General features: G+C 45.7%; 1 protein-coding gene across 1 annotated transcript in view; it reads left to right on the forward strand.

Annotated features, from left to right (window-relative positions):
- ARHGAP31 (Rho GTPase activating protein 31) overlaps positions 1 to 7,950 on the forward strand; it is a 105,838-nt gene extending 97,888 nt beyond the window's left edge. The window contains exons 11-12 of the mRNA XM_046658040.1: positions 827 to 1,107; positions 4,226 to 7,950. Coding sequence (XP_046513996.1) covers positions 827 to 1,107; positions 4,226 to 6,658 — 2,714 coding nt within the window. The 3' untranslated portion in view covers positions 6,659 to 7,950. The remainder of the gene's footprint in view (positions 1 to 826; positions 1,108 to 4,225) is intronic.
- The last annotated feature ends 6,509 nt before the right edge of the window (positions 7,951 to 14,459 follow it).

Raw genomic sequence — 14,459 nt, forward strand, 5'->3', positions numbered from 1 at the left:
TAATAACGTTACCGAGGATCTGCTAGGTACCCAGCACTGTCCTAGGTACTTAGTCTTTATTTTACACAGTGAAAACAGCCTTATACACTGAAATAGGACCTTCATCATGCAACGCAGTAGAGGCCAAACTTGAGGTCTGCCTCCCTGTCCCCTGCCTTGGTAGATGTTCAAGATCAGAGCTTAATCATTTTAGATGTATCCAAATTGATGTGCAGATAACCCCTGGGAAGAGTCACACAGGAAGCTGTCAATCACAATCATAATACATCTTTGTAGCTTGGTGTAAATAATAGATTTCTCTGACCTTAGGCAACAAGCCTGACTTCTCAGGGTCTGAATTTACTAATCTCTGAAGTGAAAGATTGGATTAGAGCAGGATTTCTCAACCTCGGCATTATTGACATTTTGGGCTGGGTGGTTCTTTGTTGTGGGGGCTCTCCTATGTTCTGTAGGATATTTAGCAGCATCTTTGGCTTCTACCCACTAGATGCCAGTAGCCACTCCCCCTACACAGCTGTGACAACCAAAACTGTCTCCAGACATTGCCAAATGTCCCCTGGGGCGGGGAGGAGCAAGATGGTGCCTAGTTAAGAAGCACTAGACTAGATGATCCTTGAGGTTGCTGCCATCCCTGACAGTCCGTGACTCCGGCATCTGAGGACAGGACATTGCTAGGAGGAAAGGGTAAAGAATGCGGCAGGGCAGTGAGCTGTGGGAACTCCCTCCATCCTCATGAAGCAGGGCTGGTACAAGACAGTGAGTGTGCTGGGAATGGCCTCTCTTGAAAGGAAGTCTGCTTCACTGATAACTCTCATCCTCATTGCAGCTTCTGGAGCTAAGAAGGCGGCTCTTGAGGATGCCAAGCCAGGACCTGAAGCAGTGAGGACAGTGGAATGCAGCAAAGGCCCTTCCCTGGAGCCAGGTGCCCAACTGGAGGAGAAGAAAATCTCGGAAGTCGCCCTGGGCTCTCAACATTCAAGTGAATTAGAGAAGAGGCTGGATCGAGGGAAGGCAGTGGAGGAGAGTCAAGAGGCTGGCCAGGTGGAGTCCAGTGCTCTGCAGGAGAGCCCCAGGGCCAGAGCCGAAGCAGTGTTTCTCCATGAGATGGTAAGGGGGACTCCCTGCCTGGTCCATCTAGTAGAGTCCTCTTTTTCTCAAGAGCTCGTGGTACAGCTTAAAGTAGATTTATTTACTTATTTTGGGAGGAAGAACTTGTTTCTACCAAAGGGACTTGAGGAGATAACCTCCTAATCAGGTCTGGGATTTTCTGCAGTGGACTTTTCAGAGGTCCTATGGTGATGGGAAGGAACCATCCCGTTCAGATTCACTAGGTCAGACTCAACCCTATTTCTGACCACAAGTCACCATAAACCAGTAACATGTCTTTGGAATGTAATGACATTCAATCCTGGAAGCAACACAAAACCTACTTGTCATATCCTGGTCCCAAATATGATGACCATTCTTGGGTACAGCTCTCTTCTTCCAGACATCCCAGATGGGTAGTTGTCTATGCTTGTCTGTAAAAATATTCTCAAAGATTTCTGGGACCCATTTCTTCCTCCGATGGCTTCTGGAGAAGTTAAAACATGATGTGAGAGCTTACTAAACGTCTTTCACTTTTTAGAGGTGAATTTTCCAAGGTTTTATGGGATGTCTAGCATAAGATGAAGGTGTAAGGAGGTTTTCCAGGGACATCCAGGGAGGAGTCCTGCATTTGGGAGGCAGCTCTGTGACCTGGAGGAGTGTGCTAAAGGGGAAAAGGAAACTCTTTGCCTTTAACTTGCTTCCAGGAGCTTGGTTTCTGGGGGATGCACAAAAGGCCCATATACTAAGAGTTAGGGCAGTGCATGGCACCACAGTGGCCTCAGGAGGGCTTAATAAGGATTCTTGTAAGACACGTTTGCATTTGTAGAAGGAGAAGGATACAGAGATTATTATGGGTATTGAATTCTGGTAGGGATCAAGTCTAAACTGCTTTGAGAAGCAGACACAGTTAGTGCTGGAAGGAGCACCAGGTGGATTCATGGGAACAAGTAAAGGCATCAGTTCATTCATTCATTTAAAAACATGTATTAAACACCTACTTTGTGGGAGGCCCTCTGCTGAGCACTGGGATGGCTGCAGAGTGCGAGATGCTCACTGTCCCTGCCTTCTTGGAGCTGACAGCTTGGTGGGTGAAAGATCACTAAATAAGTGATTTCTAGAGTGATAAGGAAGTATGGAGTTCTGTGGGAGCATATAACAGGGAGGAGGGGAGTCACAATGGTGAGAGAAGGCTTCTCTGAAGAACAGACAGACTGAGAGCTTAGCTGGAAGAAAGGGGGAGGGGGAAGAATAGGAAAGGAGATACTTTCAGGCAGAAAAAGTAAGCATACCATGAATTTGAGGTGGGAAAAAGCACAAAACATTCAAGGAAGGAGAAGAGAGCTGGCGAACAGGCACGTGGACTAGAGAAAGTGAGGCCCAGAGGGAAGCAGGAGCCACGTCAGACAGGCCTGCTTGGAAGGGATTTGGAGACTAACCTAAGGGCAATGGAAACTCTGTTGATCTGTTCAGAATTTTATCTTTTAAATGTCACTCTATTCTGTGAGGAGAAGGGCAGGAGAAGGGGTGAGGATATCAATTAGGAGGCTAGCATGTGGCAGACCAGGGAGAAAGGATGGTGGTTTAGACAGGGGGCAGGAGGCAGGGGAGGTGGAAATGGGAGGATCTAAGAGCTATTTAGAAGGTGGAGTGAACAGGACCCAGTAAAAGATTGAAGAGCGAGTGAGGAAGAAGGAAGTGTCAAGGACACCCCATAGGTTTCTGATCTGAGCAAAAGATGCACTATGGTCCCCTTACTGAGATGGCAGAGAGTGGGGTGAGGGGAGTGTAGATGTTCATTTATTCATTGAAATTTATTGATTTCTTAGGCAAAGATCAATAATGTAGGTGCTGAGGAGAGTAAAGAGATGAGTAAGAGGCTGCCCTTGGCCTGAAGGAGGGCAGAGTCTAGTAGACAAAATAGACACGTACACAAATCAGTGCAATACAATGGAATCAGATCTCAAAAGTATCGCTGCCTTCTGACCAAGGAATCTTACACCTGGAGAGTTATCTGAAGGAAATAACTCAAAAGAAAACACTGAATTCATTTCAGTTCAACGGACCCTTCATTGAGCAACCGCTCACAGTACGCCAGGTACCATTTGGCCTCGAGGAATCAAAGATGAGGGAACACAGTCCCTGACCTCGGGGAGCTCACAGTCCATTGGGAAAGATAAGACAAGCGTCAAATTAACTAATATGAACGACATATGATCAGAGCCAGGTGAGAAGTGATGTCAGGTTGGCAGCAGGTCAGACTTCTCAGAAAGTCTTTCACCCTCACCGGCCGGAGAGGCCTCCCCAAACTGCTTCTCCTTGGGACAAAAAATGATAGGCACTGAAATCTGTTTCCCTGGCCCCAACCAGAACTCCCTTTGTCCCTTTCCTGACTGAAGCTTTGGGCTTTGTGTCCGGAAAGGGAAGAGTCGAGAACAACAAAGAGAAGCTGGACTTTCGGGAAACCAAGGACAGCAAACAAGGTGCAGGAAGAGGCACCCCATCTCATTCATGGTGGTTATCTGTAGGTGGTAGAAATATAAGATTTTGTTGTTTTTGTATTCTACTTTCTTTTAATGCATGTTAATTTTCTTTCCATGTGGATATGTATTTCCTTGGGAAAAAAAAATCTCTATTTATTTGGAAAGTAGGTTTCAGGGCAAGTTAACATTTTCATTCCACTGGGAGAATCTGAGTCTTGTGTGCCAACTGGTAAAGCTGAGGTTAAATGAGACCAGGGGTCGGTTTGTTTTATAAGGCAACAGTGCAGAGGGATTAAGAGTTCATGTTCTGGTGTAGACAGAGCTGGATTTCAATCCCGGTCTGCTGCTGTGTGACTTAGGTAAATTGTTTAATCTATGTGAACATAAGTCTCCTGCTCTCTAAAATGGGAGTAATTATGGCGGTAGTTATCTTTTAGGGAAAATTAAACACGAAAATACAGTAAAAGCATGTAACGGGACATGGTAAGCCCTGAATAAACATCCACGGTTATTATTCATGCTGTGTCCTTTATTTGCTGAGGTGGCGCAGCCTGGCAATGCGCCAGTCTCTTCAGTCTCACTGGGAAAGAGTGCGTGCGGATGTCAGCACCGACAGCCTTTGGTTCTAAAATAACCAGTTTCTTGATGTTTTTCAGGATGAAGATGATCTGGCCAACGCCCTGATCTGGCCGGAGATTCAACAGGAACTGAAAATTATTGAATCTGAGGAGGAACTCTCCTCGTTGCCACCGCCGGCCCTAAAGATCAGCGCCACTCAGCCAATTCTGGAGTTCAGTCCGGCGCCCTGTGCTTCCTTGGAGCCTCCTGGGAGCGCGTCTTGTGGCTCGGCCCCAGCTCCAGTCTCCGCCCCCCTGGAGGAGTGGACTAGGGATCCAACCAATCAGAGCACACCGGGGGCCTCCACAGCAGCCAATAGAGAAAAATCCGAGGCAAGCAGCAGCCTGCATGGATCTGAGCCCGAGAAGGGCCAGCGGCCAGACCCCAGCAGCCTAGTTCCTCTGGAAATAGTGCCGTTTGAGGCGGCTTCTCCACAAGCGAGGGTGGAGGTGGGAGGTCCAGGGAATCTGTCTCCTGTGCTCCCGCCTGCTCCTCCCCCCCCAACCCCAATGGAGGAGGCGCCTCGAGTCCAGCTGTTGGAGGGCGGCCCTGAGAGAGAAGGCTCATCCAGGAATTTGAAGACAAATGCAGATACAGACCAGCTGAAGTCCAAAGGCAGCCCTGGGATCCCCAGTCTCTGTCAGGAAGACGAGGCTGCTCCAGGACAAAGGGAAAAGCAAAATTCAAAGGATGCTGCTCCTGAGGGGAAAGGCTCTGGTTTTCCAAGCCCCACAAGGGAGGTTGAGATCTCCCCACAAGGAGAGGTGGATGTAGCCCATTCAGTACAGGAGCCCTCGGACTGTGACGAAGACGACACTGTGACGGACAATGCGCAGCATGGCCTGGAGATGGTGGAACCCTGGGAGGAGCCCCAGTGGGTGACGAGTCCTCTTCATTCCCCTACCCTGAAAGATGTGCAAGAGGCCCAGATGCAGGGCTCCCAGGGCCTGCGACTGGAGAAGAGGCTTTCCCACAGGCCCAGCCTTCGCCAGAGCCATTCTCTAGATAGCAAAACCACAGTTAAGAGCCAGTGGACTCTCGAGGGTCCCTCCTCCAGCAGCTGTGCTAACCTTGAAGCAGAGGGGAATTCTGACCCTCTGCAGCCCCTGTCACCCAGGAGAGAGATTACTGGATGGGATGAGAAAGCCCTGAGTTCCTTCAGAGAGTTGTCTTGCCCTAAAGGGACAGAGGCTCTTCCCAACCAGAAGGGACCAGGTGGTTTGCAGCCCAAACCAGCAGAAACCAGCCCTGTCAGCCTAGCAGAGGGAAAGGAACAGGGGACACCCCTGGAGCACTGCAACCCTCAGATTGAGCAAGGCAGTGTTCCTGGGCCGCAGAGAAGCCAGGAGAATTCACCTAGCGTGCAGGACAGCACCTCACCTGGAGAGCATCCCCCGAAGCTACCGCTAAAGACCACTGAGTGCGGGCCCCCAAAAGGGAAAAATAGGCCTTCTTCCCTCAACTTGGACTCTGCCATTCCCATCACTGACCTCTTCCGGTTTGAGAATGTGGCCTCATCTGGTTCACCTGGAATGCAGCTCTCTGAGCCAGGAGACCCGAAGTTCACGTGGATGACCTCATCTCACTGTAAAGTAGACCCCTGGAGGGTTTGCTCCCAGGACCCTCAGGACCCGGACATTGTTGCTCACGCCCTGACAGGCCGCCGAAACTCAGCTCCCGTGAGTGTGTCAGCTGTGAGAACCTCCTTCATGGTCAAAATGTGCCAGGCCAGGGCAGTCCCAGTCATCCCACCCAAGATTCAGTACACACAGATCCCACAGCCCCTGCCCTCTCAGAGCTCAGGGGAGAATGGGACTCAGCCTGTGGAAAGGAGCCAAGAGGAACCCAACTCAACTGGTGGGACCTCTCAGAAAACTGCCAAAGGTGATTCTCTCTCCTTGGAAAGCCCAAAGGAAGAGAAACCAAAGCAAGATACAGGAGCCATTGAGTCCTTGGCAGTGGATGCCACTGCATCTCGCATGTGTGAGGGACCCACCCTTTCTCCAGAACCAGGTTTAGCTAACCTGCTCTCCACCCAGGATGCAGTAGTGCAATGCAGAAAGCGCACATCAGAGACAGAGCCATCGGGGGACAACCTGCTTTCTTCAAAAATAGAGCGACCATCAGGGGGTTCTAAGCCTTTCCACAGGTCAAGGCCAGGAAGACCTCAGAGCCTAATCTTATTCAGTCCTCCTTTCCCCATTATGGACCACCCGCCCCCATCATCCACAGTGACAGATTCCAAGGTCCTGCTGTCCCCTATTAGAAGTCCCACCCAGACAGTTTCTCCTGGCCTTCTTTGTGGGGAGTTGGCAGAAAACACGTGGATCACACCAGAAGGGGTTACACTTAGGAATAAAATGACCATCCCTAAGAATGGCCAGAGACTAGAGACCTCAACCAGCTGTTTTTACCAGCCCCAGCGGAGATCAGTGATTCTGGATGGAAGAAGTGGGAGGCAAATAGAATGACATCAGTTCACCTGCTGGTGTCTGAGAAAATGTCGTGATTCATCTGGAAGTTACTATTGGGACAACTTGCCATTGTTCCAGGCACAGGTTATCCAAGTTTGGGCTTAGTTTGGCCTCTTCTTTTTCTTTGGCCTTCTGACCATTTATTAATTAGTCCATTTGCCAGAAGAGAGGTCAAGAGAAGGACCAAGAGATGAAGTTTAAATAAGTCTCTATGAGCAGGCAGGGAAAGGTCAGGTGAGGGAAGAGGATGAAATGCTGGCCTCCAATGAGGTTTGGGACCTGTGAGTTGTGTTACTCCCCACTGCCATTATCTGTGACCATTGAGAGCTGGGTGTGATTATGCCTTTTGAAAGAAAGAGAAATCCTTTGCCCGGGTTGGAAAACGTTGCTATTGAGGTTTGAAGGCCTCCTATTTACTTCATGCTTTTTAATGCTCTTTAAATCATGTGTTCTTTTAGACAAGTTTTCTGATAAGCTTTGTAAAAGTGTACTATCCAGAATAGAAGCAGATTTGGAAATGCAAACTAACGTACACTTAGATATCCAAGTGGGTGAATTCACCCACGCTCTTTCCCTGCAATCCCTGCAGATCTGTCCAAGGTGGCTCCATACGCCAGCACGGAAAGTCAGAATCTATACTAAAGAGCAAACTTGGAGACTGGCATGGTCCAAGAAGACTTTCTGGCTCTGGCTTCTATTAATTTGGGACTCCAACTGCCACTATCCTGCCCTCTGATTTATAAATCCAGTAGCTGGGGAGGGTGGGAGCTGAGCTGAGGGTTACCTCAATGAAATGTGCTGAATCTTCATTTAGGTATGCAAGAGTGATGGGATCTGCTTTCTTCCCGATATCAGAGTCCAAAAACAGGATGTCTTCTTAGAGAAAAGCCTCACGTATAGGCAGAACTACACTCCAAACTTAATGTGTTTAAATTGGTGGAGCATTAGCAGAAAACACCTGTAGCTCAGCTTCACACTCCGTCCATACTAGGCTGGGACCAGCAGTGCAGGAGAGGGTAAGCCAGGAGACCCAGGAGGACAAGGCCGAGTCCTAGCAGGGTAGCCATCATTACTGCTTGGTGACAGCTGCCCTTCTTGAAAATGTATTTCATTTTAGCCAGTGGGAGCCTTCCTTTCTCCCTCTCCTTCCATTGCTCAAGAGCAGATTCAAGGGACCCCTCTGCTTTCCATGGTCCCCCTCATCCACTACCCACCCCAAGCACTGAAACTTGCTCTTCCCCTGTCTATACGCAAGCAGAAGCAATAAACGAATCTGATTCTATTTGTTATTTAGAAGTTCAAATGGTCCATTCCTTTTCAGCTGGAGAGAGGAAGGAGAACGAATCTAACCTGCTGGCAGATTTTTGGTGCTAACCCAAAGAGGGCTTCACAAGAGCCCTTCTCAAGGCAAAACCCTTCAGGGTATCAAGACTTTCAGACCTTCTAAGACAACTATCTTGTTTCAGATACAAAGAAAAATAGGATCTTTTTTTAGCCCTAGGCACCTCTTCTCAGGTTCAAGTCTGGCTGAATTCTGTCCAGAAGCTCAGTCATTGCAGAAATTTCTCTAAGGGCTAGCAGTACCTCTGGACAGACCTCACAGCCAAGGCTGGTGCTGGGCTGGGTAGGGGCTGAACTGAAGTTACCTCCTCCAGTGAGAAATGGGACGCTGATGCCCTGCAACAGATACATAGTCCTCTCTCTTTTCTTCCCTGATAAGCCTTACAAGCAATTTTGAAATCTTGTCCTACACCTTTGAAGCCAGTGTCTATGGCAGAGATAACTGGCAGGCCAGCTGATGAGTTCTGCTTTCAGAGGGCACTGCAATGTGTGAGCAAGGGGAGCAGTGAATAGGCCTTTGGTCAGTGTTTTTGCATTCTCACTGGGAATAAGACATTGTACCAAGAGCCAATGAGATGTCAACCTGTAAGAAAAGTCCTAAGGTATGGCAATTTTCCCTTCTAGGCAAGCAAGGTGAAGAAATATATTGGTGACGGATGAGGAAGGCCATGTTCAGGAGATTTGAAAAGTACATTCCTGCCTTATCAGAAAATGTGGCAGACAGGCTTTGTGTCAATCTCAGTGCACTGTGGTGTCTACGCTCTGATAAGGACCACGTTCCAGTTAGAATGTGAGAGGGCGAAGGAACTGCACTTTGCTTTACCATCAGAACTCTGAGCCAAGTAATGAAATATTTAAACTATTTTATGATTATTTTAGATTTTTGTTTGTAACACTTAGAGGATATATTTTTATTTGGGGATAGCCTGAGAAGCCACCATTTACATATTAACAAGTGAGTTCAATTTGAGGCGCCTATGTAGATTTATTAAATGGCTGCCATGTTCCTTAGACTCCGGCATCTTTCATTTGTAGCATCCTCTTCAGGCGTGTGGGTGTGTGGATATCATTATGAGACACAATGATAACTGTCTGGAAATATTCTCTACTCTGAGCTTTCCTCGTCAGTCAATCCAGAAGGCCTTAGAAGCTGGCTCACCTGCTCAGTAAGTGTCTGGCTGCTAAAGTGTGGATCTCTCCTTTGACTATTTCCCAGCCTATCAACTGTCACAAACATTCATAAACTTCCTGTGGACCGGGGCTAGCCTGGCACTGATGAAATTCCATTCTATGTTAAAGAAAACTATTTTTCCCCTGAAATTGTTCCCCAAAATGACCTGAGATTACTGATTTGGTCACCCACTTGGGCCTGAAAAATGAATGCCCTGAGAATGGCTGGATGGGAATCAGATCGCCTGCTTCCATCCAGAGGGACGGAATGGGTGCTGCTGGTTTTTGGAGGATCTACTTGGTGCCCTAGAAAGGGCTGCAAAATCAAATTCTCAAAGGGCACCTTCAAATCAACTATTAGTCCCCTAAATGGGGGTGGCTGACTTACAATGTTGACTTTGAAGTGAAATGCATGCATGTTCTAATGTTTTCCTTCAGTGCTAATGATTGCTTAAGAAGATAATAACCTATACATATTGGCAAAATGGCCCTCCCAGGCCAACTTTTTTTTCCTTCTTTTTTGCAAAATGGACCAGATAGAGGGAATTTGGTTTTTATTCTCTGCTTCACATAGACTATGAAGAGACCTGACCAAGAACCCCATTAGGATGGTTAGCCTAATCTAAGCTCTAAAATTCAAAATGTTGGCCAAGTCAAAATTGTGGATTCTGGGGAACTTAAAAATATAAACATCAACATCCTCAACAAGTAATATTTATCAAGAGCTTAGTAATATTGCACTGGGTACCTTAGAACTCTTAAACCCTTGAAGAGTCTAATGAAAAAGAGGAAATAGATGGTAGCAAATCAAACAGCAAATCAAACAACTGTTATAAACAGTTGTTTACAACAACCAGGAGCAGGATTTAGAACCATTTAGTTACAATTTGGAGAGAATTTGACTTGACTTGCAAACACAATTGCAAGTCCAGCAGAAGGTACTAGGGAGACACTCAGGCATTGAGAATTTTGCTTTGATCATTTAAAAAATTAGAGAATGGTAACTAAAAACAAATGTTTCTGAGGTTTTCTGTGGTCTTAATTGGTTTGGTTGTGAAGTCCTGTTGGATCTCTGCTAACGAGCTGGGCAACATCAGCGTTCCATACTCCTTGAGAGGGGGTTTGAGACTTCCATCATCACAAAATGGGTTGACTCCTGTTGATGATAAAGTCATAGGTCCAAGATAAACTTATTTTTATGTCTAATGTTTAGCATATAATAATCACATTTGAGTAAAATTGGGTGGGAGATTCATTTGTCTACAGGGGCCTTGTGTTCTTGCCTGAAGAGGTGCTGGAGAATGTAAGATTCATTTGTCTGGGATTGGAATGGAGAGGTTAAGGGCAGGTCCAATTCTCACCAGGATGGGGATTAGGGCCACATTCCACCACGGCCTGTCCTATCTGATGACAACATGAATCTGGGAGTTAAATGTTGCCAGGAGTATGATTTTACACACTTCCAGCAGGAGGGTCAGCTCAAAACATGGAATGACAAAGAATGCATGGCCTCCTTTGTCAACACCTTTTCTAGTAAAGTCAGGCCAGAAGAGGGAGCAAGCACCCTTCCAAGCATGGAGAGGAATGGGAGATGGTAGAAGGGTGATTGCCTGAGTTCAGTGTCAGTCCAGATAGTATAAAATCGGGGACCACCACTGATTGACCAGCACACAGTAGATGATTTCGTAGCCTTGAGGTTCATGAGCAATGCAGGGATCTCTTCTCTATGAGGATGAAGGAGGATGTAGCTAAATATAAGAAACCCACGAAGTACAGAGCCATGTGCTTTACCGGATGAATCACGAAGCTTTGCAATAACTTAATGCTATAGTACTTCCTGGCTAATAATTCTGCAAGGTAAAGCACTTTTTCAAAGGAGTCTGTTAGAAAGCCACATGATTTCAGCTGTTTGTTGAGCTCGAGTATGTTTCCAAAGATATAATCAAAATCTTTTTCTATTGATTAAAAAAATATAAATATTAAACTTATCCATAGAGACATTTAAGTGTAATTAAAACAGATTGTTATGCTTTAAAAATGTACTCTAATAAATGACATAAAGTATAATGCTTATGATGGCACTATGAACTAGAGGAGGACATGGGGTCATCAAAATCAATAATAGGAAAAGTGGATTATATGCATCAGGCTCATTGTTCTGGTGTGTTCTGTTTGATGTCATTTTTTATTACTTCAAGGTTTGGTCTCACAGCAAAAGTCCTGATGATTTCTTTCAGTAAATTTTTCTGGTTTTTGTTATTTTACATCGTAATAATTGTCAAATATTTGCAACTTCACTCTTACTGTTGCAATCATACATGTCACCCAAGATACCCAGTATAAATCAATGGATACTGTAATGAAAAATGAGAAGGAAAAAAAGCTATTCCTTCTCAAAACTCTGCATCTTAACAAGTTATGTGGGCCCACTTACAACAGATGTGAACTCAGTTTTTCTATTACTTGAAGCAATCAAAGGGGACTATTCTCTCATTTGAGTGATTATGCTAATAACGCTCTGGTGGAAAAGAAAAGCGAAAGTTTGCTCTCCTGGCATATGTTGTCACAAAAATGGGGACAGGTGTTCAGTGGGTCAAAATGACAGACCCTTAGAAAAACAATCATGCGACCCAGGCTCACAACCTGATGATAGTTGCAGTGAAAAATACCATTGCCAAGGGGATACAAATGCTAGCATTTTGGCAACCATATTCCACTTAGAACTTTACACTACTCAGGCCTGCTCTGTCACCCTTCACTACCGCCCTAAATGTCTTTTTCTCCTATATACTCCCAGATCCCCTCTCTCCTCTGTCTCTCTCTCCTGAATCTCATGCCCACTGCCCCCAACTGGCAACACACAGTTCCCCTCACTCCTAATCTTTCCCACAGTTCCTCTGGAGTCCTTCTCTCCTTACAGTCTCTTCACTGAATGCTGTTTCCACTTCCTGGACGTCAATAAAACTTGACACTCCCTTGAGGACACTTCTTTCCCTGCACAAAAGGTTGCACGTTTTTTTCCATGTTACAGACTACAAAGAGCCAAGAAGATGTTCTCCAGTTTCCCACTTCCGCTTCTGCACCATTGTGTCTTCCCATCTCATACAAAAATCTCTTATTACCAAAATATATGGCATCCAGCTATTTTAACTTTTACCATTCTTTGTGGCCACGATGTAGTCAATGTCCCAGACTTCCCAGTCTTGGCACCAAGCTGTTTCCTCTCTAACTCATGTCCCACCATCATTCTGGATGACTTCAGTGTTTCTGAGGAACACCCATCCGACACCCTTGCCACAATTGCTTACAGCTTTTACCTTTACTCAATTTTGGCCATTTGCTTCCAGGGTTACACATCAGGCTGTTCCACAACCCAGAACTCTGTGATCCTAAACTCCCATATTCCATTCTCAGAACTTCTCCTTTCCTTACTCCCTTATTCCTTCTACTTGCTCAGATTACTAATGCCTGGCCCACCCATACTCCTTCTGACAGAGGATACCCCCACCAGACTTCATTCTTCCTTCCCTGGTCTTTCCAGACCCCAAGATGCATCATCTCAACTGTTCTCACCAGCACCATTACCTCTCTTGTTCACTAGTCCTTTAGCCATATCTGCTGGGCAAATCTCCAAACCAGGACTCTTTCCATCCATCTACTCTACCCTTCTACTGCGTCTACTGAGTTAGACCAGAGAAAATCATAAAGCCATGGTAGTGAGAGCCTTGGAAATTTATGGTTTACCACCTCAGCAGTGGCCTCATTCCCAAAGTTTACAAAGGCCATTCCATTATTCTAAGACTCCTCCTAGATGCCTCCTCACACCCTAAAATGATAATTGCTTCTTACTTGACCACAAGTTTATGCTATCAGATGTGTTTCTTCCACTTCCTGCTGCTACTTTCCTTTATCCATCTGTGTGTATCTAACCTCCCTTCTAACTCAGAGGAAGTGCTATTCTTCTTCCCAAAGGCTCCCAAGAACCCTTCTTCTTTCCAGTTCACTACTTCTTCATTCCAATTCACTACTCTGGACCAACTGCAACTGACCTCCGCCCCCCTTGCTCCATGAAAATTTCTTACTAAAGTTACAATGATCTAATAACCAAATTCAACAGTCAATTCTCAGTCTCTTGAATATTTGATACTGTTGATCATTCCTTTCTTGAAACTCTAGTTCACCTCATCTCTTGGAATTCTATTTTCTTAGTCTTGTTCATTTGAAAACTTCCTCTTCCTCTACGCTTAAATGTTGTTATTCACCAGAATTCTGTCCTTCTTTCTCTTTTCACTCCACGTGTCCCTACATTATCTTATTCATGCACATGACTTTTTCTATCACCCACACAGTGGTGACACCCCACCCCTCCTCCCATTTTCTGTTTGCATGTACTTTTTAAAATGGTTGGCTGTCTTGCTTTAAATCTCCTTGACATTCTCCAAACCTATTCTACACATTGCTACCAAAGTTGTCTAAGCTAGGGTAGTGGGTCTCCTCAAAATCACCTGGAGAGTGTGTTAAAACAGACTTCTGGGCTCCATCCAGAGTTTCTGACTCAGTCAGTTTGGGGTAGGGCTTGAAATTTTCCATTTCTAACAAGTTCCCAGTTAGGTGATGCTGATGCTGCTGGTCCAGAGATTACACTTTGAGAACCCTTGACTTGTGAGCCCTTTGGGTCATAAGTCCTCAGCTTAAAATCCTTTATTAGCTGTCTTCTGTCTACAAGTTTCCAGACTTCTGTCTGCTTAAGAACTACTTCAAGTGCTTGTGAAAGGTCCATACTATTGGGTTTCAACCTCAAGATTGATTGAGTAGTTCTGATTGTCCAAAGATCGCCCCTTTGAGACCTACAGGATAATAAAAATCCAAACCCCTTAGTGTGGATTTCAAGTCCCTCTGGGATCCATTCCTTGCACAGCTCTCCAGCATTACTGAACTAGTTATTTAAAAGCCTAGTGCAAATCCTTGCCTCGAGTTTTTGTATATCCTGTTCCCACTCCATGAACCCTCCCCCCATCTATGTGGTAAACTCCTAGTCCTCCTTTAAAATGCATCGTGTGTGTTCTGCTGCCCTGAAGCCTTCCCTGACACTGTAGCTTCTAAGCAAAGTTGATCACTCTCTTTTCTGCATCACCTCCGTATCTTGTATGTACTTCCTTTACTCAACACCTTTGTGTCACAATTATTGATTTACTTCTCTGCCTTCTATTAATGAACTCTGAACATCACTCTTTTTGGCCCCCAGCAGTGTCTGGCACATAATAATTGCTCAATAAATTGAAATGGG

Source organism: Equus quagga, chromosome 4, assembly GCF_021613505.1.
Source record: "Equus quagga isolate Etosha38 chromosome 4, UCLA_HA_Equagga_1.0, whole genome shotgun sequence".
Lineage (NCBI taxonomy): Eukaryota > Metazoa > Chordata > Mammalia > Perissodactyla > Equidae > Equus > Equus quagga.